At 50.3% G+C, this 24652-nt stretch overlaps 1 protein-coding gene across 1 annotated transcript in view; it reads left to right on the top strand.

Moving 5' to 3' along the window:
- SSH1 (slingshot protein phosphatase 1) overlaps positions 1-24652 on the top strand; it is a 56392-nt gene that overhangs the window by 23553 nt on the left and 8187 nt on the right. Inside the window, 12 exon segments of the mRNA XM_070385974.1 lie at positions 2530-2633; positions 7166-7230; positions 7704-7825; positions 9834-9902; positions 11480-11545; positions 13026-13220; positions 14511-14604; positions 15618-15746; positions 18760-18806; positions 20603-20637; positions 20640-20748; positions 22273-22473. Of these exon segments, the coding sequence (XP_070242075.1) occupies positions 2530-2633; positions 7166-7230; positions 7704-7825; positions 9834-9902; positions 11480-11545; positions 13026-13220; positions 14511-14604; positions 15618-15746; positions 18760-18806; positions 20603-20637; positions 20640-20748; positions 22273-22473 (1236 nt within the window).

Below are 24652 nucleotides of genomic sequence, written 5' to 3'. Positions count from 1 at the left end.
ACATCAGCGACCCAGCAGGCAAGGGAGGCTCTGAGCCCAGAGTGAGCTCAGAGCAGAAGACAGGAAGCAGGGCCATAAAGAATATCCGTCTCATTTTCGTAGGTCCCATGACTGCCAGGCTCTGTGGCCTCTGGGCCCCGGGAGTCATCCACCGACGTTTTTTCCTTGTGCCCCATCTGCTTACTGTCTGAGCCACAGGGCCGTCTCTGAGGCTGGGGAGGGTGTGTTCTCTGAGCCTCCCCACCTGCAGCTTCAGATCTTGCCCTGCCCAGAGGAGGACAGAGGCAGAGTGTTCCCGGGGAGCCCAGGCACACAGCCCCCTGAATTGACATGTAGCCTCAAGGCTCTTGATTCTTTAACAGCCTCAGAAACACTGAGGAACAACTGGCCTCGAAAGCGATCACGGGATAAAACCAGCCTATTTTGCGTTGTTCCTCCTCCACCCCCACCCCACCCCCCAAGGAAATATAAGGGAAACCAAGGGGAATTTTTGCCCATGATTTCCAAGGCAAAGGTCACCGTCACTGGCTGGCTGCTTCCAGAGGGCTCAGGTTTCTGGTCACTATGGATTTTTTTTTTTTTTCTTTTTTTTTTTTAAACTCATGAACAAAAAGAGGTTGATGATGCCTTGCAAAGTTTCTCCCCGCCTCCCCCCGCCCCGCCAGCTGCTTCGATGAACTGATTGCTGTTTGAAGTTTCGTGCGTTTTGTTGGAGTCTCTCGGGCAGCGATGAAAGTAGGTAGTAAGTGATCCATGTCTTACCTAAAACAGCATAGTTCAGAAAACAAACTCAGTTGTAAGATTTTAAGGAAAGGGTGAGTGACAAGTTTCAGGGGTAGAAAAGTGTTGGGCAGTTCTCTGCCATTTGCTCGAACTAGACAGCCTGGGATGTCTGTCGGCCAGTGGATGCTAATGAGCTTTTTGCCTGCCATGGGTCAGTGAGGCTCGCAGAAAGGGGGCATCTCGTTTCTTCCATTATTTACAGTCCTAGACTCCTCAGCGCTTGAAACTGGCACCACAGGTACAGGACTCACAGGGTGGAAAGGGTGACTTGGCAGTATGTGACGATGAAGAAGAGGCGCCGTCCAGGTGTGAGCTGTTGCCCACAGGAAAGAGATAAAGCCAGTTGTCAGTAGGATAAGAGGGGCAGAACTAAAACCTTAACGTTTGCTATTTGAGCCATTGTGATTTTTTAGCGTGCGAGGCAGAAAAACGAACAGATTTCGTTGGCAGTCTTCACAGTATGGAAGATAACTTTTTTTTTTTTTTTTTTTTTTCCAATTCCAGAAACTGCTGACTTGACACTGGCCCCTGCAGTGAGGTTTCTTAGCTCCTGGAGTTGTATTTTAGACTTAGCTGAATATTCCAGGATGAGAATGTTTAACTACCAACTTTAGCTGTCCTGGGCAATGATGGTTTTGTTGTTTTATGTTACACAAGATGTCCTTGTGTTTCTGTCAAGAATTGATTTGTTTTTGTTTTTTTTTTAAGTGCTTCTGTTTCTTAGAGATTTTTCTTTCAATCAAATATGTTAATTGGTTGCTCAAGAGAGAATGAATAATATATATAGCTCCCTATAATTTGAACTGCAGTCTTTCACAAAATTAATAAAAATGAAATGTTTTGCATTGTGACTTTGAAAGTTAAAATATCATTTACAAAAGTTAATATTTGCTCAATACAGTAAATTTGGAAGATGCTAAGAAGTAGAAAAAAGATAACCTTAGCACTATTAATAATTTTGGTGTGCCTTATGTGTAGTTTTCAGAGATGATGGTTTTTTCTAAGTAATTGGTGGTAATTAATAGCTAATATAGTCTATCAGCTCATACAGGGTGGATTTCTGCATAAGCTAAAGATTTTCTTGGTAGCCAAGTCATGAAAGTGAAATTTTTTATTGTAATTCTTAAAGTCATATGTTAAATATGGATATTATTGCCTGTTAAAATAACAAAGACCAAAGATTCCCTCTGCTGAGAAGTTCATTGGGTTAACTTGAGCTTTTCTATGGGAATAGTGGTCACAGCCACCCATTTTTCTTAAGGTGCAAACAGATAGTGAAAGTGTGATTTCATCTTCCTTATGCTCTATGAACCGAAGACACCAGGAAGCAGTGAGGTTGTTAAAAGTTCAGAGTGCTGGGGGCAGAGATCAACAGCAAAAGTCTGAAAAATTCACAAAAGGAACCATCCTCTGCTCATCAGAGAGTCGGTCTCTGTTTCTAGAAGACATCGTATTACAGTGGTGTCCCTTCACAGTGTCCTGCAGGAAGGGGCTCTGAGTGCTGGAGGAGCCCATGGAGAACCTCGGTGTTGTAGCCGAAGTATCCTGCTTTGTCCCGTAAACTCTCCAGCAGCAGGCTTGTGGCAGAGGTTTGGGGGGAGTACTGTGTGAGATTACCATAGGAGCTATTTCATCCCGTTGGCGTTTTACATGCCACTCTCTAGCCTTTCTTCTGCAGCTCGTCTTTGCCCATTTTCCTCTGTGAATTCCAGCCTAACTGTGCTCTGTTTTTTTTCCTCTCCCCAGCTTAAGTGAGAGCTTTTTCATGGTGAAAGGAGCAGCCCTCTTCCTACAGCAGGGAAGCAGCCCTCAAGGCCAGCGGAGTCTTCAGCACCCCCACAAGCATGCAGGTGATGGCTCTAAACTGATGCTCTTACCCAGGGAGTTATCTTCTATGCGACTGAGCAACCCTCCAACACTGGTGTTCAGCACTTGGCTGGTTTTCAAGGCCAGGGAAATAGCGCAGCACAGGTTGGTGATGACAGGTGCAGGTCAGAGGCTCTTTTCTTGAGGCCATGTGTGTTTTCCTGACGGCACTGGGAGCCAGCACCCTTATAAGGTCAGCAGCTTTCTGTTTGGATGTGAAGTTTCCCTACTCAGTCTATCAGTTAACTGCAGATTTTAAGTTACGGTATCCTGGGCTTCTCCTGGTGGCTCAGACAATAAAGAAGTTGCCTGCCTTGCAGAAGACCCGGGTTTGATCCCTGGTTTAGGAACATTCCCTGGAGAAGGGAATGGCTGCCCACTCTAGTATTCTTGCCTGGAGAATGCCATGGACAGAGGAGCCTGGTGGGCTGTAGTTCATGGGACTGCAAAGACTCGGACATGACTAAGCAGCTAACACTGACTTTCTTCACATGCCTTTTTAACAAATGCACCAGAGCACCTTATAGCCAGACGTTGTCCCCTTGAAAAGTACTGCCTTGGGGTACGAGATGCCTAGTCTGTCATTGCTCTGAGCGTTTGGAAAGCTCTCATTTGGGGAATTTTTTTATAAACCTTGGGCACATACTGGGTTGGGAAGTCTTTATTCTTTAATGGTGGGTGGTTTTTTGGAAGTAGACAGAAATTATAAAATGGCATCAAACTGAGTATTCACTGAGGCACAAAAGCAAGGAAATAAGAAACGTGTACAAATGTCCATAGGCGCGGCAGTCTGGGGGTTAAGACTTCGCCTTCCAGTGCAGAGGGCACGGGTTCAGTCCCTGGTTGGGGAACTGAGATCCCATGTGCCTCGTGACCAAAAACCAAAACAGAGAAACAGGAGCAATACTGTGACCAGTTCAGTAAAGACTTTAAAAATGGTCTACATTAAAAAAAAAAAAACAACCTTCAATAAAAAGAAAAATGCCCACGAAGTGAAAGTCAGGGAAGCCTGACACACTGCAGTCCCTGGGGTTGCAGTCGGACTGAGTGACTGCACAGCAGCAGCAAAGTAACAGGACTGGTTTTCTTAGGTGACTTGACCCTGAACCTGAAGGCATTTGGGAGGAAAGGATTAGCGAGGCATTTGCGTCCAAGTGGACCTTTGTAGCCAGTGGGGAGCCTCTCCAGGCGCTTCTTGGATGGGCAGCTCACTTCTGAATAGGTGCTGGAAAGACCTCGCCTCTCAGAACAACAGCGAATCAAAGGCGCTGGCAGTTGGGGCCGGTTCTGTTGTGACTTCGGTCATCTTGCTTGTCTAACGTCAAGTCAGTCAAGCCTCATCTGGGAGCTGAGTCTCTAGGCTAGAATTTCCTGTCTTAGATTTTATAGCAACCCGCAAGGCTCAGTCAATATTGTCACATGCTGATATTTACAATCAAGATTTAGGTCTGTCGTAAGCTAAGTAAACAATCCTTCTGCGCAGGGAGGCAGTGTGTTTTGTGGAAAGAATATTTATTCTGGAGCCAGACAGACCTGGCTTCTGACCCCAGTTCCGCAAGCATACAGAACTTTCAGAGTCAGTTTCTGAGCTTTGGTCTCCTAATTTTTACAATGGACATCAAATATCCGTAACTCAGATGACGAGAAATGTAAAATTTATGCACGTTAACAGGCCTACCTTCTCCTTGGTGCTCTGCCTGCTTAGCTGTAATTATTGCTACAGTGACTGCTGGTACAATAAAACTACAAACGGAACCTTTGCTCTTTAATCTGCTAGCAGTTCTGCCCTGTAAGGAGTGTAAATTGTTGTTCGTGGCTTAACCATAATGCATGAGCAAAGCCAATGCTCAGTTTTGTTCCCTGATTATTAAATGTCTCCTTCCTCAAATTCAGCGAATATTTGCATACTGTGCGCAATCTTGGGGAAGTGACTACAAAACCGTCTTGTAAAATCCCTCATTCCACCTGGTTGGTGCATCTCTGGAAGGTAACACAAGGATGGGAAAGGAGCCTGATATGTTGGCTTTTCTGCCCTGGGGTCTGGGGGAGCCATGAGCTCAAAAAAGCAGGGCTTGCCCACTGGCCACAGATGCTCAGTACATGACTGGGGGTCAGGCACACACTGGACTTCACGGCAAGTCCCCCAGACGACCCACAGGCCCCTAAGCAAACCTCAGCCAAGCTGAGGACATTACTCCACGTCGAGTAATTCTGCTCATGTTAGCCAGTCCAGTCGGGCCGAGACTCTTCCTTTCCAGGGCCAACCTATACTTCAGGCTCACATTCTCTGCTTTTTTTTTTTTTTCGAGTGCTTACTAAACACTTTAACATACAGAGACTGTGTGAGGCTGCCAGGCCTGGGGTTGGGATTTCTCTCTGTCAGCAATTCCACGTCTCAGCAGACAGTCCCACTGAAAGGCCTCTGCTGCTGCTGCTGCTAAGTTACTTCAGTCGTGTCCAACTCTATGCGATCCCATAGACGGCAGCCCACGAGGCTCCCCCATCCCTGGGATTCTCCAGGCAAGAACACTGGAGCGGGTTGCCATTTCCTTCTCCAATGCATGGAAGTGAAAGTGAAGTCCCTCAGTCGTGTCCAGCTCATAGTGACCCCATGGATTACAGCCCACCAGGCTCCTCCATCCATGGGATTTTCCAGGCAAGAGTACTGGTGTGGAGTACCATTGCCTTTCCGGAAAGGCCTCTATCTGTGTGGAAAGCTTCGTTTTCACTGAGCCACTCATCAGACAAGGGACTGGTGTCCGCCTTGATCCATGTGCTTCTGTGACTCAGAGTAGGGGGCAGGGGCACCCAGGCGAGTTGGGAACCAGCCGTGGTGGTTGTGTGCCATCCTGACGTTGGTGACACGACAGGTGAGCGTGCTGCTGGGTAGAGAAAAGGAACGAGGATCGTCCACTCCAAGTCGTTTCTCATGGGACGTGGTGCCGGTGTAGGGTGTGGTACTCTGTGGGATCCTGGAAGAGAGAAGACAAGGGGGCAGGTTTCCAACAAACTCGACTCCTCTCTGAGGCTGGAAGTGCCGTTTGTGCATCATTCATCAACCTTCTTTAAGATTAAAAAGATGCTTTTTGCCAAAGGAACATGCCCAGGGCTTCCCTGGCGGTCCAGTGGTTGAGACTCTGCACTTCCACAGCAGGATGCAAGGGGTCTAATCTCTGGTCAGGGAACTAAGATCCCACATGCCGCATGGCCATAAAAAGGAAAATTTCTTGAACTAAATAAAAAATGAAAATGCAGCATACCAACTTAAAAAAATTATATGGGAAAATCAAGTTAAAAAAAAAGGAACACGTCCAGTGGATTAATCCCTCTAGGTTCTAATCATGATCTGTAGGGTCATTTTTTTTCTTAAGACAGTTGTTTCTTAGGAGTGTTGCACAACTGAAATGATTATGGATTTTCTGTGAATTACTCCTTGCACTTTTCTTCCGCATCAGCATCTTTACAGTTGAACCATTTCTTCAGAACGATCCCCACACAGACATATTTGAAATATACATAAGCTAGGGAAAAAAGCGGCATTGGAAGTACCCTCACTACTTTCTAGTTATGAAGCTCAGTGATGGGGTCCCCTGTGCCTGGGACACGCAGCCCTTCTGTGGGTTGGATCCTGTGTGGCTGTGGAAACTCACCACCTCCAGGAAACTCTCTTCCCCTCCCTGCAGCCCAGAGGCACCCCCCAGGGACCCTGCAGCCACTTAGTGATGTTCGGAGGCTGACCCTGGATTCCTGTCTCTTTTCAATCACCTGGGGTAAACAAACCAAAAAAGAATACATGATTTTTAGCAGGAAAAAAAAAATGCCATTGCTGTTTACTCAAATTATATCTCTGGGTACCCAGCACATCCCTTCTCTCTGTGCAGTGACTTAACACATTTTCCCTCCTGTTATAGAAGTCATGTCTTTCACCCTCTTTTAAGGAAAGTGGTGTGTGCGTGTTAGTCACTCAGTCATGTCCAGCTCTTTGAGACCCCATGGACTGTAGTACCATCAGACTCCTCTGTCCATGGAATTCCCCAGGCAAGAATATTGGAACACATTCTCTTCTCCCAGGGATCTTCCTGACCCAGGGATCAAACCCACGTCTCCTGCACTGAAGGCAGATTTTTTAAACAGAAAATAACGCCAAGTCCTTTTTCTTTCAGACCAACCCTCAGCAAATCCGTCTCTTCAGCTGTGTCTATAGTTTCTGCTGCCCCCACCCCTGCAAAGTCACATTTGCTTGAATTTAATAACATTTCTTCTCTAGGCTTGTCTGTATTTTTCAGATTTTGTATGTAATAAAAAAAAAAAACAACCCGTATTGCAATTAGTTCAGAAAACAAGAGCAACTTTAAAAAACCTGGCAGTGAACTCTCTCTCACGCATACTCATCGCGGCATTCAGGAGTGGACTAAGGGAAGTCCATGTCTTCCCGACCCTCAAAACCAGCCTCCTGGTTGTCTGCCTAGAGCGTGGGTGGGTGACCCATTCTAAACGTCCTCCGTTTGTCCAGCAGGGGACCTGCCTCAACATCTTCAAGTCATGATCAACCTTCTGCGTTGTGAAGATAGAATCAAGCTGGTAAGAAGAGATGAGAGTGGCAAGTTTTCGTTTTTAATGGTGACATTTGGTAGCACTTACTGACGATCAGGGAGTTGGAAGGGAGGTTGGGGAATGAGGGGGTGGAGGGGGTTGGCTCTCTTACATTATAGCAAATTCTCCCAAGCTGTTCACTAAGGCCAAATCCCCATCTGCTCCTCTGTCCCCCAGAAGGTGCAGGAAAGGGTGGATAAGGTTTCTGGGTCAGTCTGTGCTGAGCTGAAATCGTCTTTCTCTGGGTTTTATTTGTTCACCCGTATTTAACGAAGTTTGAGGGTCTCCTCTGAGCCAGGCGCTGTCCCTCATGCTGGGGATATAAACCAGATGTAAGACTTTGATCTTAATTCCAAAACTCTCAGGGGAAAGATAAAAACAAAAGTCTCCGGTCTTGGGCTGGTGGAGGAAGGGGCGGCCGCCTGGAAAGGCAGGCAGCGAGAGCATGTCCGCCCGTCTAGGCCGTGCGCTTGGAGAGTGCCTGGGCGGAGCGGGTCCGGTACATGGTGGTGGTGGACAGCAGTGGGCGCCAGGACACGGAGGAGAGTATCCTGCTGGGAGTCGACTTTTCCAGTAAGGAGAGGTGAGTCTGCTCTGCACGGTGGCTCCCCTCTGCGGCATGGCCAGGAGTTGCTGCTGGAAAAAGGTTTCCAGGGTCCCACACCCATGGTGGGGACAGTAGATGACAAGGTGGTCAGGCCCTGGGGACCGTGGAGCCCCTCGTTTTAGCTCTCGTGTGCTGTGCTGAGCTTAGGGTCTACACTCTGCTTAGAGATTTAACCCTGGGTCCCAGGGGTGCCCTAGAAGAGGGCACTTTAACCAGGAGGGCTTCCTGGAGGAGGTGACAGCTATGGTGAATACCCCAGGGCAAGCAGGAGCAGGACCAGGTAAAGCTGGAAGGCGCCTTCCAGGCTGACCATCCCATATGAAAGTATGTGATCGATGGGCATTATATCAAGGGCCTGATTCAGTATTAATATCCCGTGGATTCCCAAGTACTTGTTGATGGGTCCTAGGTCAGAGGCTTGAAGAGAGGTTGGGAATTTCCCAGTAACTGGAGGCCAAGTTTCTAATAGTTATATCATAGATCTTATTATGTGTGTTAAATGGAGGTGAACGACTCTCCTTACATATCAGAGAACTTAATGCGAGTGAGATCTTTGCAGAACCTGAATTTGTTAAAAGTGGATTAGAGTAGACTCTCTTTATTCCTCATTAACCTGCTCTTCATTAAGCAAGCCATCTCCTGAGTATGAGGCAATAGGCTCAGCCCGGCACACAGGGCAGCAAGAGTATCCACAGTTCTCGGCCTCAAGGAGCCTGTAAGCTCAGCGGGGAGAGAGCCGTGACCAGAAGTCAGGGTGATGTACCCAGTGATGGAGAAGTGTGGGGTGGTCATGGGAACCCAGGAGAGGCACGGGCCTGGCAGGCAGCCTGCCAGAGGCCTTCAGGAGCAGGCGATGGCTAAGCCCAGTCTTAGAGGACAAACGGGCTTGTCAGGTGAGTCTGGGATTGGGGCAGGTCAGAGGGTGCGTTGGAAGAGCATTTCAGGCAGAACTAATAGCAGAAATCACAAGCCGCAGAGGCAGTGGTTGGGTGGAGACTGTGCTGTCTTGTCTTGTTCTTGCGAGGGGGCTGCCATTAGTCCCACCCTTGTGACCAAGACTCCATTGCTTGTTACAAGTAAATGAAGTAAAAGGAAGGCAGATACAGAAGCGGAGGGTTGAGAAGATCCCCCACGGCTGCTGATACTCAGAGGATCGAGTGGGTTTCGTGAACCTGAGGACTGTCTGTGGCATGGTTTTGTGTGCATAGCCGTAGTCCCTTGGGGGCTATTAGCCCATAACAGAGAGATGTCCGTGTAGGGTCCCTGGGGGTGGTCTGAGCTGACCCTGGAAGTGACAGCTGTTTCTCACAAGCCGACTCTTTTTCACATTCCTGAAGAATTTTCATAGTGATCTGAAGAGACCCTCGGATAAAGCCTTTTCTTTCCATCTGTGTTTCTCAGCAGTGCCAGGCTCTGAAGTGGTCAGGTATCATATCGCTGTTAGGATATGCAAAAAAAAAAAAACCCACAGATTACGCTCAATTTTAAAACACCAACTGCACAGCAGCTACAGAAACAGAGGTCCAGAAGTGAACTCCAGTCCTGGTGTTGGCACTTTCCCCACCCCTGCCACCCCAGGACAGGAGACTGAGGGCAGCTGCCACGATTTGCCCGTGTCCCCTAGACCGTGTAGCCTCACGCCAAGCGTGTGCCTGCCGTTGCCGGCTCCCCCCTGCTGCGCTGTGGGCGTGGCCCGCTGGTTGCCCCTGGCCCCGAGAGCTGCAGCTGAGGCCTAGCACTTGTGGAGTCGTGGTCCCCCGAGACTGTCTCTAAGCTGGGCTTTCTGGCCATCCGAGGCCCGCGTCTTCTCGAATTCAGTGGTGGGCTGTCCCTGCAGACAGATACACCCCTAGGCAGTGGGACCAGGGGCAGGTGGTGGTTCCCCCCCATGAGCTGGACCAGCTGGGTGGAGACACAGCGAGGGAAGGCCTCGTGCAGGAGGGTGGACCCTAACTCCAGACGTCTCCTCTTCCCTCCTGTGTAGTAAAAGCTGTACCATCGGGATGGTTCTCCGACTGTGGAGCGACACAAAAATCCACCTCGATGGAGATGGGTAAGGAGACCTCTTTAAAAAGTCTTGTTTCACCGTAGACTTTGAAACACAAGTCAGTTTGGACCTGTTGGGTAATCATTAACACAGTCTCCACGTGTGACATGTTTATCGCGTCAGGAGGAGTAACATTGCCCTCCCGTGAGGCTCACAAGGCAGGGTCCATTTGGGACGTGATACAAGGGAGTTTGGGCTTTCCTGATGGCTTAGTGGTAAAGAATCCACCTGCCAGTACAGGGCACATGGGTTAGATCCCTGGGTCAGGAAGATTCCCTGGAGGAGGAAACGGCAACCCACCCCAGTATTCTTGCCTGGGAAATCCCATGGACAGAGGAACCTGGCAGGCTACAGTCCATTTGGTCGAAAAGAGTCAGGCACAACTGAGCACGCACACTCCTCTAATGAGAAGGGAGTCTGGGTCACGAGGTACCAACAGAAACAGTCTGCTTTTGGGGAGATCTTCTGCTGTATGAAGTTCAAGAATAGCATTAAACAGACGTTCCTCCATTTGCTTTGAGTTGTTAAATGAACACGCGCCGGGTGCCCTCGCGGCGGCTGGTCCCTGCAAGTGCACGGGTGACGTGGTGTGGCTGGAGTTCCAGGTCTCTGAGGGCTGAGGGGAGACACACACCAGCAGGTGCAGTGTGTTTCGGGTGCCCCTTGGGGGCGCTGAAGAGGTGGAATCATCCCAGCGGGCCAGGCAGGTAGACCAGGGCCCGAGGGTGGTCCAGATCCTAGAGCGGCAGCCAGGTGGGGAGACCTCAGGTATGGCCACGAGTGGGAAGAAGCAGGGGAGAAAATGATCTCCACCTGAGATTCCAGCAAGAAAAGTTATGTGGCTGTGTAGATAAAACTGGGAGGGAAAAATGAAAATGAGATTTACTGAAGACATGGGCTTACGATTACTTTTCTAATTTTTTAAAATTTTTATTTGTTTACTTTTAAAAAAATCTTTGGCGCTTCCACGCAGCTTGCAAGATCTTAGTTCCTCAACCAGGATCGAACCTGTGCCCCCTGTAATGAAAGCAAGGAGTCTTAGCCATTGAACCTCCAGGGAATTACCATATATATTTCCCTTTTAAACTTTTATCTTTAGTTAATGTGTTTCTTATGCAACTCTAAAAAACATGGATGGGGACTTCCCTGATGGTCCAGTGGCTGACTCCAAGCTCCCAATGCAGAGAGCCCCTGGTTTGATCCCTAGTCAGAGAACTAGATCCCACATGCCTGCAACTAAGACCCTAATGAAAAAAAAACACCTAGATAGTGTGTGTGGGGCCCGAAGTGGGGGAGCAGGGTGTGCAAGTGAAGCGAGAGTGTCTAGTGTTGGGGTTGCCCTTTGCTGGGTTTTCGGTTTTTGGCTGACTTTACGTTGCTGGGTTAAAAGCCAGTCTTCCAGATCTGAGAACCTATCTCTCTCTCTCTTTTTTTTTTTCCGCATTTGCCCTTGTCCCTGTGGCCTATGGTCCCTCGTCAGACAGTATGAGACAGACTTGTCCTCAGGGTGTCCCCCAGCACCTGGCAGGGATGTGGTCGGGGCTCCGCCTTCTCACCGCACCGTCTTTGTTTTTCATTCTCAGTGGATTCAGCGTCAGCACCGCTGGGAGGATGCATGTCTTCAAGCCTGTGTCTGTCCAGGCCATGTGGTAAGTGTGGTTTCAGGGACTTTTAACTCCTCACAAATATTTTCCTAGCTGACAGCACTAATTAAAAAACTCCATCTCCTTAGAAGCACATTTAGGTATGTTTATTTTATGTGTGTGGCAAAGTACATGTAACATAAAATTTACCATTTTAAGCTTTTTTTTTTTTTTTGGCCACTCTGTGTAGTCAGTATGTGGGATATCAGTTCCCCAACTGGGGCATTGAACCCACACCCTTTGCATTGGGAGCTCGGAGTCTTAACCACTGGACCACCAGGGAAGTCCCTTAAGCATTTTTAAAGGTTGCAGTTCAGTGACATTAAGTACATTTAGTGTTGTCCACCATCATCACTCTCCATTTCCAGAACTTTTTCATCACTTGAAACAGAAGCTCTGCGTTTATTCAACGTTAATTCCCCATTGCCCCCTCTCCCAGCGCCTGGTAGCCTCTATTTTTCTCTCTCTCTATGACTTTGCCTGTTCTGGGTCCCTCATGGAAGTGGGATCATACAGCATCCGTCCTTTTGTGTCTGGCTTCTTGTGCCTAGCACGATGCTTTCAGGGTTCATCCATGTTGCAGTACTTCATTCCTTTTTAAGGCTGAACAGTAAGTTTATTATATGGATATACTGCTTTTGTTTGTCTGTTCGTCTTTTAATGGACATTTGGGTTACTTCCTCCTTTTGGCGGCTGTGAATAGAGCTGCTGTGACCTCTGGCGGACAAAGTATCTGCTGAATCCCTGCTTTCAGTTCTTTGGGGAACGTACCTGGGAGTGGAATCTCTAGATCATGTGGTAATTCTGTGTCCAGTCTTTTAAGGGATGCCCCCGACACACTGTCTTACACTGTAGCCTTTCATTCTCTGATAATTTTTCCATCCAAGGCCTCGTTCGTCCACCCTTCATTGATACCTGATTCACCCCATTCACTGAGAAATACTCAGCAGATATTTTTGTAAAAAGAAGTAGGAAAAGGATAAGTAAATTGGCTGCCAGCATATGCATCTGCAGTTTCGTTTCTTCCGCCCCACTCTGCCTTCCCAAATCTCTTCTGCAGTTCTCATATTAAAATTAGTTTCTAGAACTCATTTCCCTAGGAAATCTGAGCATCTAAGCTATTCTGACATTGATGGGAGGGAGCTGAAAATTAACTGACTAAGGACACAACCAGCCCTCTGTGCCGCGTGTTGAGGAAACTCCTGCCAACTGCTCTGCTAAACTGGGGTCCCTGCCTTCAAGGTAACCGCAGCCTCAGCAGTGAATCCATCCTTGGGAGCCCACCCGCGGATGGAACGTGACCTGGGAGGCTGCCGGACTGGGCGAGTTAGGAAGCTTTGTTGTTCCCTCCTGGGGGCTGATGGCAGGTGCTATTTTGGCCCTCAGGGTCACTGCCCCATGTCCTGGCGGCCCGCAGAGGTGCCTGGCGGCCGTGCGGCGCCTCGGGTCTCCTGTCCCTGACCCTCTCCCCCTCCCCTGGCCCCAGGTCTGCCCTGCAGGTCCTGCACAAGGCCTGCGAGGTGGCGCGGCGGCACAACTACTTCCCAGGGGGCGTGGCGCTGCTCTGGGCCTCCTACTATGAGAGCTGCATCGGCTCCGAGCAGAGCTGCATCAACGAGTGGAACGCCATGCAGGACCTCGAGTCCACGCGGCCCGACTCCCCCGCCCTGTTCGCAGACAAGTGAGTACCCGACCCCCGGACCCTGGCCCGCACAGCATCCCAGCCCCGTCATGTCCCAGAACCAGCACCACAGGCAGGGCTTCCTGACCTGCAGCCCCGGGGTTTGTCCTTGGCTGGGGGAGGATCTGTGACTTCCACTCCCCCTTTGGAAATTATAGACGAGTTCAGGTGTGAATGCATTTCTGGGGAGCGGCTCCATAACTGTTCATCAGCCTCCCTGTGCCGGTGCTCCAGCCCCTCTTCCCCAGGGCCACAGATGGGGTTTGCAAAGCCTCTTCCTCTGCTTGTAAGAGTGAATGAGTTTATAAGATGAATGTAACGTCTGGTTCCTCGGGTCCCGAAACACGACTGCGTGCAAGCAGGCCCGGGTCGCCTCTCAGAGGCCGCAGAGGTGCCCCCGCGCGCCCCGAGGCCACACTCGGTCAGCTCCAGTCCCAGGAGGAGGGAGGGCAGAGGTGCCCCCGCGCGCCCCGAGGCCACACTCAGTCAGCTCCAGTCCCAGGAGGAGGGAGGGCAGAGGTGCCCCCGCGCGCCCCGAGGCCACACTCGGTCAGCTCCAGTCCCAGGAGGAGGGAGGGCAGAGGTGCCCCCGCGCGCCCCGAGGCCACACTCGGTCAGCTCCAGTCCCAGGAGGAGGGAGGGCAGAGGTGCCCCCGCGCGCCCCGAGGCCACACTCGGTCAGCTCCAGTCCCAGGAGGAGGGAGGCACTCGCCCCTTCTCTCCTGGTAGGATCCTCGTCCTGAGTGTCCTGTTCCTCAGGGACATCACATGTAGGAGAGCTGCAGATGGAGGGGAGCCCTGCAAATGTGGGGAGGATCAGAAGCCATGTGTATGAGGCCTCCAAGAAAGTACCAGAGCGTTGGCGAGAATATGTGCCTTCGAGTATAATGAAGGCGCGTCACGTGCGAGAAGGATTGTCCTGGTCAGTCCGTGTGGCCCCAGGATCAGGATGGCCTGTGGAAGATGCAGGGAGGCTCGCAGATGTTGGTTCTGTTTAAACGTGTAAGGAGCTAAGGAGCCGTTTGCAGCTGGGCCACGGGCTGCCTGAGGGCCCTGGGGATTCCAGCCTCCAGCCCTGAGAGTCTGGGGCTCTGCAGACCCGCACGAGGAGTGAGGGTGCCTCGCCACCACCGTTTGCATCCTTGGGGGGACGTCCCTTCCCCTCTCCCCTTCTCAGTGAGAACGTGCCTGAGCTGTGCCCCGTGCTGCCCAGGCGCAGCTGGGGTTTCTGTGAACGCCGACCACAGGCCTCTTCAGTTCTGCACGTCCCTAAACATGGCTTCTCCCCAGGCCGACCGAAGGGGAGAGGACGGAGCGTCTCATCAAAGCCAAACTCCGGAGCATCATGATGAGTCAAGACCTGGAGAATGTGACGTCCAAAGAAGTAAGAGTGCATCCCTGCTGGGCAGGCTGAGGTCGTGGGTGTCCCTGCTTCTGGTTGAGTAGAGCCGAGAGGTTGAAGCTGCCATTGTAAAAAAGTCACACATAATCTGTTTACGAATTAGCACGTGTGAAAAACTCCTTCCAAAGCCAGATGAAACCACACTTTAACGTTTTTCTGGATGACTTGTTTTCTTCTTTCTGTTGCTTTTCGTCCACGGAATGCTGTGAATTATAGTAACAGCTGAATTCAGTAGCAGGTTGACGGTGTACAAAACAGTTTTCTTATGAAATAACACATAATGAAGCCCATCGTGGTATCTTTCAAAGCGAGATGAAACTGATCTTATGTTTTCATGGTGATAGATTTGAGCATTGGAAAAGCATTAAGTGCTTTCAACTCAGTAGAAAAGATTCCAGGGAATCAGATTCCTTCTTTGAAATAATAAACGTCCCCCAGTCAGAGTCACTTTGAGGCCGAGTAGCCTGCACCCACTCCAGTGTTCTTGCCTGGAGAATCCCAGGGACGGGGGAGCCTGGTGGGCTGCTGTCTACTGGGGTCGCACAGAGTTGGACACGACTGAAGCGACTTTGCAGCAGCAGCAGCCTGTGTTCCTGCCACCCATGCGTGTGTTTGCTATGTCTAAATGCATATGTGATGACTCTTGAAAAAAGCCCCCAAATACTTCTTTTGAAAACAGCCACAGTTGGGCTTCTCAGGATGCTCAGAGGTAACGAATCTGCCTGCCAATGCAGAAAACACGGGTTCGATGCCAGGGTCAGGAAGATCCTTTGGAGAAGGAAATGGCAACCCACTCTGTATTCTTGCCTGGGAAATCCCATGGACAGAGGAGCCTGAGGGGCTGCAGTTCAGGGGGTTGCAAAGAGTCAGACACGACTGAGACTGAACAGCAGCAACAGCATAGTTCATGTCGTGACTTGACTTCTTTGAAGGAACTGGTTTGTTGTGGGGTTTTTTTGTTTTTTTAAACCCTCCTAATATTTTCCACTCTGCAGATTCGTAATGAATTAGAGAAACAGATGAACTGTAACCTGAAAGAATTCAAGGAATTCATAGACAACGAGATGCTCCTTATCTTGGGACAGATGGACAAGCCCTCTCTCATCTTCGACCATCTTTATCTCGTAAGAGGCACAGCGCCCGGCGGGGCCTGGCTCGGGGCAGGGGATGTAAATCAGACCGGGATTTGTTTAGAGTTTGCAGCAAGTCATGAAGGGGGAGAAACTTGAGTTCCTGGAGCCTCCGTCCTGACTTTTACGGGAACTCCCCTCTTGACCCTTTTCTCTGGCCTGCAGCCTATTGGTTTGCTTACCGAGCCAGACGTTGGAGCCGAGGCTCCCAGCTGAGCTGAGGGGAGTTGTCTGAAGAGCTCTCTGGCGTCAGAGACTGGCTGCCCTTTGCAGACGCACACCACCTTCCCGCCTTCCTCGGTCACTACCAGAAAACCCCTCCAAATGGTCTTCGGGATGGAAAAAAAAAGCCCGGTTACCGCAGGAAGCACACATGCCTAACCCCAAAATTAGGCCTAGGCGACCCAAGATGTGAGAAAAGGCAGAGGCGGCAGCAGTGCCCCACCCTCCCCACTGGTGCACATGCAGCTCCGGCCCTGCTCCCAGAGCCCCTGGAGGGCGCAGACCCTGCTGACACTCAGCCAGCGGGGTCTGCACATCCATCGCTCCCTCCGCCCCGTGTCTCGCTCAGATTTTCATAAAGCTGTCCCATCTCCATAGAAGGCAACCGGCACGTTTTCAAAGTCAGGGGGACCGTAGAGGAAGGCACGTTCCTACAGCGAGGGGTCCACAGGGCATGATGCAGACTGGAAACCACCCCCCGTCCCCGCCCCCGCCAACCGCAAGCAGGTTCCGGTTCCACAGCCTGAGCAGCTGGGTGCCTGGGAGCAACCCTTTTGGCCTCAGTTTTCCTTCATCCTATACCTCAGGGCAGAAGAGCCTCCCCAGGTGGCTCAGGGTTTGATCCCTGGGTTGGGAAGATCCCCTGGAGGAGGAAATGGCAACCCACTCTGGTATTCTTGCCTGGAAAATCCCAAGAACAGAGGAGCCTGGCAGGCTACAGTCCATGGGGTCGCAAAGAGTCACAGAGTCACCCTGAGTGACTGAGCAGGCACCCACGTAGCTCAGCAGACCTTTACGAAGCTTCAGTTAGTGTGTGTTTAAAGCACAAGTGTAGTGTCTGCAGGCACTCGTAAGTGATACCCCTGGTCAGAGCAGAAGTTACTTCCTTGGGAAAGTTGAGAGAGCATATTGGCTGCTGAAGGCCTGACCGACTGTTTTCTGCCTGTAGGAAGTAACCAGTAGTTCCCCAAATGTGTATGTTGTGATATATACTTAACAGAGTATATATATGTTTAACGTGTTTTTATATATTGATCTATAGCACTGATCTGTAAATATTTAATGTAGTATGTATGTAAACTGGTTATAAGTGTGTGGATTTGAAGCCCGAATGTTGAAAGCAGCCCTGTCTCTACTCTTTTCCCTGCGGAGTGGATTATCTTCCCTGGTGGACACACAGCCAGATGTACCTCAGCTGGCCTCTCCACTAGGTGGTGATCACGGCAAGGGGATACTCACAGCCCTAGCGGAGCTCTCGTTATTTTTTTCGGTGTGGCTCGGTGCTTTATGTCACTTTTTCCATGAGAGATACCAAAGGAATTTTTATATTTGAGCCTCTCCCTCCAGTATGAAAAATCTAGCTAGTTGCCCGCACACTGGCAGCTCCATTGGGGCCGTGGCCTCCAGAGGGGTCCGCCCTCTCGGGAAGGGAAGTTTATAGGGAGACCACGAGGGTGCTGCTGCTCTTGTGACTCTCTGTCCATCGCATTTCCTAAGAGCAAAGTGGTGTTTTTATCTTTGGGGTTTTTTTTTTTTTGCTTCCTTGGAAATGGAGGGTTTGTTTTTGTAAAAAACCATTTTTAAAATATGAAGTTACCAACGTGTGTGACTTCCCTGACGGTCCAGGGAAGTCTGAGCTCCCAATGCAGGGACCTTGGGTTCAGTCCCAGGTTATGGAGCTAAGATCCTGTGTGCTGCACAGAGTAGCTGGAAAGAAAAACAAAAACATGATATAGAGGGTTAGTAAATATGAAGGGCTTCCCTGATGGCTCAGCAGTAAAGAGGCTACCTGCAGTGCAGGGGCTGTGGGTTTGACCCCTGGCTTGGGAAGAGCCCCTGGAGCGGCAGTCCACTCCAGAATCCTTGGTGGGAAATCCCACGCACAGAGGAGCCCGTCAGGTACAGTCCAGGGGGTCGCAGAGTCGGACACGACTGCGTGACTGCATCCCTACCAGGAAGGACAAGTCTAAGGAAGAAAAAGCATTCTCAATTTCACTAATCTGGAGGCAGTCACTGTTAATACTCTGGAATGTTTGTTTTTCTGTCTTCTGGGTGGTTTTTTTTTTTTTTTTTAATGCATTTATAACTTCTTAAAAAAGAAAGAGAAAGAAAAGGAAAGGAACCATACTAGTTGATTCTGTAGTTTTGATTCCTGCTTTAGAAAACCCTTTTTCACTATGTGGCCTTTCCTTGTGTCATTAAATACCCTGCAAAAGTAGGATTTATTTCACACGGACCCATCATCATTTGTGTTACTGATTTCTTCCTGTTGAACCCGGGGGTGGTTTCCACTGATGTGTTGTTATAAATAACCATAAATATCCCTGCACGCATATTCCTATGTGAATTCTGGGTGTTTCCTCGGGGTAGCCTTTTATAAGTGGAATTTCTAGGTCAGAGAGGGGGAACTTTTTTAACATTGCCAAATACTTTCCAGAAAAGGTAAACCCATTGCTGCCTGCAGTGAGTGGCGTGTAGAAGTGCCCTCTCCTGCCTGGGAGGTCAGAGGTCACTGCTTCTAGTGCCCAGGACCCTGCCGGAGACCTAGGAAAAGGAGTGGTGAAGGGGAGGGGGCAGGGTTTCCTCGACCTGCCCTTCTCCCCGACGATGCCTCGAATTCTCAGGGAACCTGCCTTGATACTGGCCTCCTTCAGTGGGCTTCCTCTGAGGCCAGGGGCTGTCGAGATTCTGCACCACCATCAGGGCTGGCATGCACCGCGCATCCCGCAGGCAGCCCTGAGCTGACGTGCAACACTCATGGGGGTCTGTGTGATCTGTCCCCCAGGGCTCTGAATGGAATGCATCCAACCTGGAGGAACTGCAGGGCTCAGGGTGAGTCTGCTCCCCTTGTCTTCCCTCGTCCTTCCAGGCAGCTTAGAAACCCTCAGCTCAGCCATCCCGTCAAGGCCGAGCCCTGCTGCTGCCCACCCGCCCGCCTGGGACTGCCTGCACCTGTCTCCACGGCGGCTGCTGGCTTGCTGGATTGGCACAGCTAAACCAGATGTGCTTCAGAATGCCACCTCCTTGAATGATTCAGGGGCTTTAGGTGTTACTGGGGTTTGGAAATGTGGGTGTCAGGGAGGACGGTTCTGAGCCACCCGCGAACTGTACAGGGCGTGCTGGATGCTGGGAGGGCCACAAGCCGCCTCCACTGCCCCACCGCCCGGCAGGGATGCTGAGCATCGCGGTACCTGTGAGCCAGTCAGCAGTGGTCCCCGGACCACTCCCGGTTCTATCTGAGGTGGTGCTTTTGAGCCTGACACCCGCAGTTAGGTACTCAGTGTTGGCCAGAAACATATGCCTCAGTCTGAGAAACACTCAGCAGCAGGAATAAAAAAATGTATAAATCTAGACCATTAAGAACAAATGTCTGGACATCTTTTTAAAAAACAACACAGCCACAAAATCACCATCCTGTGTGTCTGACATGATGGCATTCTTGAATTACTGCATTTAAAAGTTAAGACTAAACAAATCTTAAAATATATCTTCAGAGCTACTGGTTAAGATGTGTTCTTTCAACAGAAAGGGATCTTGAAGTGGAGGGTGATCCTGTCTATGCTTTATCTTGCTGGGAATAAAATGATTTTAAAGGTTTTTCTCTTTTTTTTTCTAAAGCATTTATAAGTATTCTCTTATGAGATCTATTTGAGGTGTTTTCAAACTCCTGAAATTATTTTGGTCTTCCAGGAATGTGAGTATTAAGTAGAGAACTATAGAGCCTGGGTTAACTGGGTTAGCAAACCCTCCAGACTATTTATTTATTTATAGCCTGTCTTGTTTGAAAAAGGATTTAAGGCAGTTCCCAAGGGCATAAATAATGGATGGATATATTCAGCTTAACTACTTAAAAGTGGAGACACTGGGGTTTTTTTTTAAGCCTCTGTATACTCATAATAGTTATGAATTTTGAAGCTTTAAGAGACTTAAAAAATCTGTTTAAGTAATATATATGATGAATTTCTAGAATTAACACTGCTTGACAATGCTTTGAATGAAACTTTCTTTTTATAAGTTTTTTAATGCAGAAATTTGTTTTTATCATAAATATAATATATTCTTATCATACAGAGGGCATTTAAAAGATACCAGAATGGCAACCCACTCCAGTATTTTTGCCTGGAGAATCCCACAGACATAGGAGCCTGGCAGGCAGTTCAGGGAGTTGCAGTGAATCGGAGATGACTTAACGACAGACTTTCACTTTCAAAACAAACAAACAAACAAAAAAACCCCACTATGAAACTCTGCCATGAAAACACAGATCTTTTATAAATGTGTATTTAATGTTCTCTCTGCACAGGATTTTTTCCTTTTGTGTTATCTTTTTTTTAATTATTTCTTTTGAAGGATAATTACTTTATAGAATTCTGTTGTTTTCTGTGAAACGTCAACATGAATCAGCGATAGGTATACATATATCCCCTCCCTTTTGAACCTCCCTCCCATCTCCCTCCCCATCCCACCCCCCTTGGTTGATACAGAGCCCCTGTTTGAGTTTCCTGAGCCAGACAGCAAATTCCCGTTGACTATCTAATTTTACATGCGCAATTTTTTATTACTCTTTTTTGTCAATCCTCGTTCTGATTCTCCAAATACGTTCTTTATCTTTTTTTTTCTCATTGCAGTGTTGACTATATTTTAAACGTCACTAGAGAAATAGATAATTTTTTCCTGGCTTATTTGCGTACCATAACATCCGAGTCTATGATGAAGAGACCACAGACCTCCTCGCCCACTGGAACGAGGCGTACCATTTTATAAACAAAGCAAAGTAAGTGGGCGGAGAAGCCAGAGAAACCAGGGTGGGAAAGAAGCTGACTGGCAGCCACGGGTTGGGCAGACATTCATGGGGACCCCAGACACAGCCACCTCCTGGCTCGAGGAGCCAGCGGCGCGTCACGATCCTCCGGTTGTAGAGCACAGGACCCCAGGCACCGGTAGGGCCAAGTCGTTCATCTTCTCCGGGGCCCCAGATGAGCACCTCCTCTCCCACCTGCCGCACCATTGGACCCCCATTTCATCATCAGCTCTGGCTCCAGGCACGGCTTCTGTATCAAGCGCACACTCTCAGGCGCTCTGCCTGTGGGGGGTTGCTGAGCTGGAGGACGGGAGGGGGGCACGCGGGCATTCCTCCTCCTACTCCGGAGGAATCTGCCCAGACATCTACTCGAGCAAGTTCCTGGAGCCGTGGCCGCCTCCACCTGAGTTTGCTGGATTCCCGTTCACGTAGGATGGGGTCACCCATCCCCTAGTGCCGTCAAGCCTGTCTCCAGCGTCAGCCTGTCTTGTCCTCACCTTACCCTCCCAAGGAACATCTGTCTCCCTGAAGTAGGACCAGCAGGAAACAACTCTTTTGAGACGCTATCAAGAGACACCCCCACCCCTTCTGCTTTGCACCCCTCCAGCTCAAAGCTCTGTGATGTGGGACCAAATCTTAGTTCCCCTGGGTTCCTGGGGCATAGACTTCAGCAGTCCAAAAAAAACAAACTGAAATCTGAGGACGAATTTCAAGCCTGGGGTAAAGGAAGTGAGCCTGTCCCTACCTGACAGGTGGGCTGCTTCTAATGTAAACAGGCAGGCTGGCGCCTACCTCCTGTACAAATAAACCCTCACAGGTGTGGCCTCCCCAGCCTGTGCCCACTCCCGCCCCCCTCAGCCTGTTCCCCCTCACCTTTATGGAGCAGCGGCAGCTAGAGCAATAGTGTTCCTGGCCTTGCCGTGTCTGTTAAATCTGCCCTGCCTGGACCCACACCGTCTCCTTAGAAAAAGCCTATCGGCCCATCTGTTTCCTTTGGCTTCTTTCTCTGGTGGCTCCTTGACTTTCCTGTCTGCAAAGGCGCTCTCTGTCCCGGGGCCCTGGAGCTTTCTGTCTGCTGACCCCATTTTTCTGCAGTAACCCACTGCTTGTCTCCATCTGCTCTGCAGATAACCCCTTTCGCTGCTGCCTGGTTGCTTCCTGCCCAAGGGGCTCTGGTCTCCTGTCCTGTCCTAGCCAACCTGGGAAGACTCCTGCTTCTTTGCTGGAGATGGCCTAATTCAGGAGCTCTCTCCCTGCCAAACTTGGGCCCAGCCAGAGAGCTCTGTCTCGACTTTCCATTATGTGCTAATCAATGGCAGCCAAGTTATTTCCTTCTGAGGGTCTGTGGACACCTGCTACCTAACCCTCAGGACCGTGGAGGGTTTGGGCAATGAGATAACCTCGGGGTTTTTTGTTTTAAAAATACCTGTCTCATGGAGCCTGAGAGAATGCAGTTGCACCAGCTCGTGCCCTCTCCCCCTGCCCCCGCCACCGCAGGAGGAACCACTCCAAGTGCCTAGTCCACTGCAAGATGGGTGTCAGCCGCTCGGCTTCCACGGTCATAGCCTACGCGATGAAGGAGTTCGGCTGGACTCTGGAGAAAGCCTACAACTACGTGAAGCAGAAACGCAGCATCACGCGCCCCAACGCGGGCTTTATGAGGCAGCTGTCTGAGTATGAAGGCATCCTGGACGCCAGGTGGGTGACCATGAGCTGGGAAGAACCGACCAGCAAAGCCGAGCTCCGTGAGCTCTGCTGCCCAGCTGTGCTCCTGTCCGGTCCAGGGTTGGCTTCCACAGCCAGAAATCCTGCCTCGGGGTTGGAGGGGTGGAGGGGAGCCCGTCTGAGCAAAACAGCTATTGTTTGGGGTTTGATTAGCAGTTTCCAGGAGGGATCTGTGTTGATTGTGTTGGCACGCACAGAAAGCTGTTCTGCGGCTGGAGGGAGCAGGGCACGGCTTCTGATCCAAGGCGGGACTCCCACGTGCGGCTCGGCCCGGGGCTGCCCCGTTTCCTAAGCATCTGCTCTGTGCCCAGCCCCGTGCCAGGTTTCAACGCAGGGCAGCTCCAGGGACCACAGGGGCAGACCCAGGCCTGCCACCACCAAGCTGGCAGCTCAGGCCTGTCTTATCCATCTGCCCTGGTCACAGTCTCCTCTCCTGAGTTAAGAATTGATCCCATTCCCCCTGCCCCTCCTCCTCCTCTTCCCTGGTGGCTCAGCTTGTAAAGAATCCGCCTGCAATGCAGGAGACCCTGGTTCAATTCCTAGGTCAGGAAGAGCCCCTGGAGAAGGGATAGACTACCCACTCCAGTATTCTTGGGCTTCCCTGGTGGCTCAGATGGTAAAGAGTCCACCTGCAATGCGAGACCTGGATTCAAAAGATCTTCTGAAGAAGGGAACGGCCACCCACTCCAGTATTCTTGCATGGAGAAGCCATATGGACAGAGGAGCCTGGCAGGCTACAGCCCATGGGATTGTAAAGAATCAGACACAACTGAGCGATTTTCACTACCCTCACAGGGTTGTAAAGTTCCCACGAGCACCATCCAGATGCTTTAGTAGGCCATCTCGTGGTCAGTGGTGATGCAGCTGCTTTTCAATTCTCCAACCACCACCACCACCCACCTACCTACCTACCCCGCCACGAGAAAGGTCTGCAAAGGACAGAGGATCCCGCCTATCCCATGTCACACAGCCAGAGGGTGGCCCAGGGAGGCGGGGCATTCCCCAGGCCTGTCGGCCTCTGGGGATCCCATGCAGGGTGATCCTGCCCCCACGGCGGGGGGTCCCCAGTGACCCAGGTGGATCCACTCACTTTCCCTGTTCCTTTCTGCTGTCTGCCCAAGGCCTCCCTGACAGCTGTTTCTGCTCGGTGCCATGGGGAGGCCGCAGGCTAAGTCCACCAGCTTCTTGGCCACATCTGAGGAAGCAACCAGGGGTCTGGAGAATAGCTCTGGACGTCTCTGGACTCCTTCACTGTCAGCCGGAGAGCAGCTGGACAGATGTGCAGGCAGGGCAGAGGGGGAGCGGATGGACACATCAGCTCCTTTAGCCCTTCAGTCACTTGCTGCCATCATCGGTCTGAAGCCCAGCCAGGGCTCTCCAGGCCAGGTTCACAGCAGCACAGCGTTTTGACCTTGGATCGCAGCCCCATCTGAGGGCCTGCCGGGCCTGGCCTGGCCCACGCACGCAGAGCAGACAGCCGAAAACAAGAGCAAGCCCATAGTTTGCACAGCCTTTACGTTTATATCTCTTAACCCTCAGCCCCGTGACGGCGGTGAGTCTCTTAAGACTCACGGAGGTGACTCGTTGACCTTATTTCATTATGAGCCTCTTATTTTTTTTTAACCCTTTATGTTTAAAAATTGTTATATAAAAATAATACTATAGTGCTATAAGACTTTTAAAAAAACTGACCTGTAATCTCTCTGACCTACACAAATATTTCCGATTTTCTGGCGTCTTCCCAGTTTTATTCAGGTGCATCACGTGTTCACGTGGTCACATGAATGTGTGTAATTTCTTACCAACTCTCTGCTTTCATCTGCATTATTTCCCTACATAGGCAGTAGGAAAAGATACAGTTTCTTATTTGACTGATGGGGGAACAGAGACTGAGCATCAGGGGTGTAACCAGGTTCAACACAGGGAGCTGGGGCACTGGGGCCGTGATGGGATTTCAGGTCCGGACCCCCGTGTCTGCAACATCCTCATCACGTGACAAAGCTGTTTACGTGGCCATCCACAGATCGCTCCTATGGGAGCCACTATGGCTTGGGTCCCAGGGCCTTTGCCATCACCCTTGAATGTCATGGGAATAAATGATCCCAGAGAGGCTTCACCCAGGTGAGCCCCTGGCATACACCCAAGCCTTGGG

The sequence above is a fragment of the Bos mutus genome, chromosome 17 (assembly GCF_027580195.1).
Source record: "Bos mutus isolate GX-2022 chromosome 17, NWIPB_WYAK_1.1, whole genome shotgun sequence".
Lineage (NCBI taxonomy): Eukaryota > Metazoa > Chordata > Mammalia > Artiodactyla > Bovidae > Bos > Bos mutus.
Note: the sequence above shows the minus strand (reverse complement) of the source record. Positions and strands in the feature narration are given on the sequence as shown.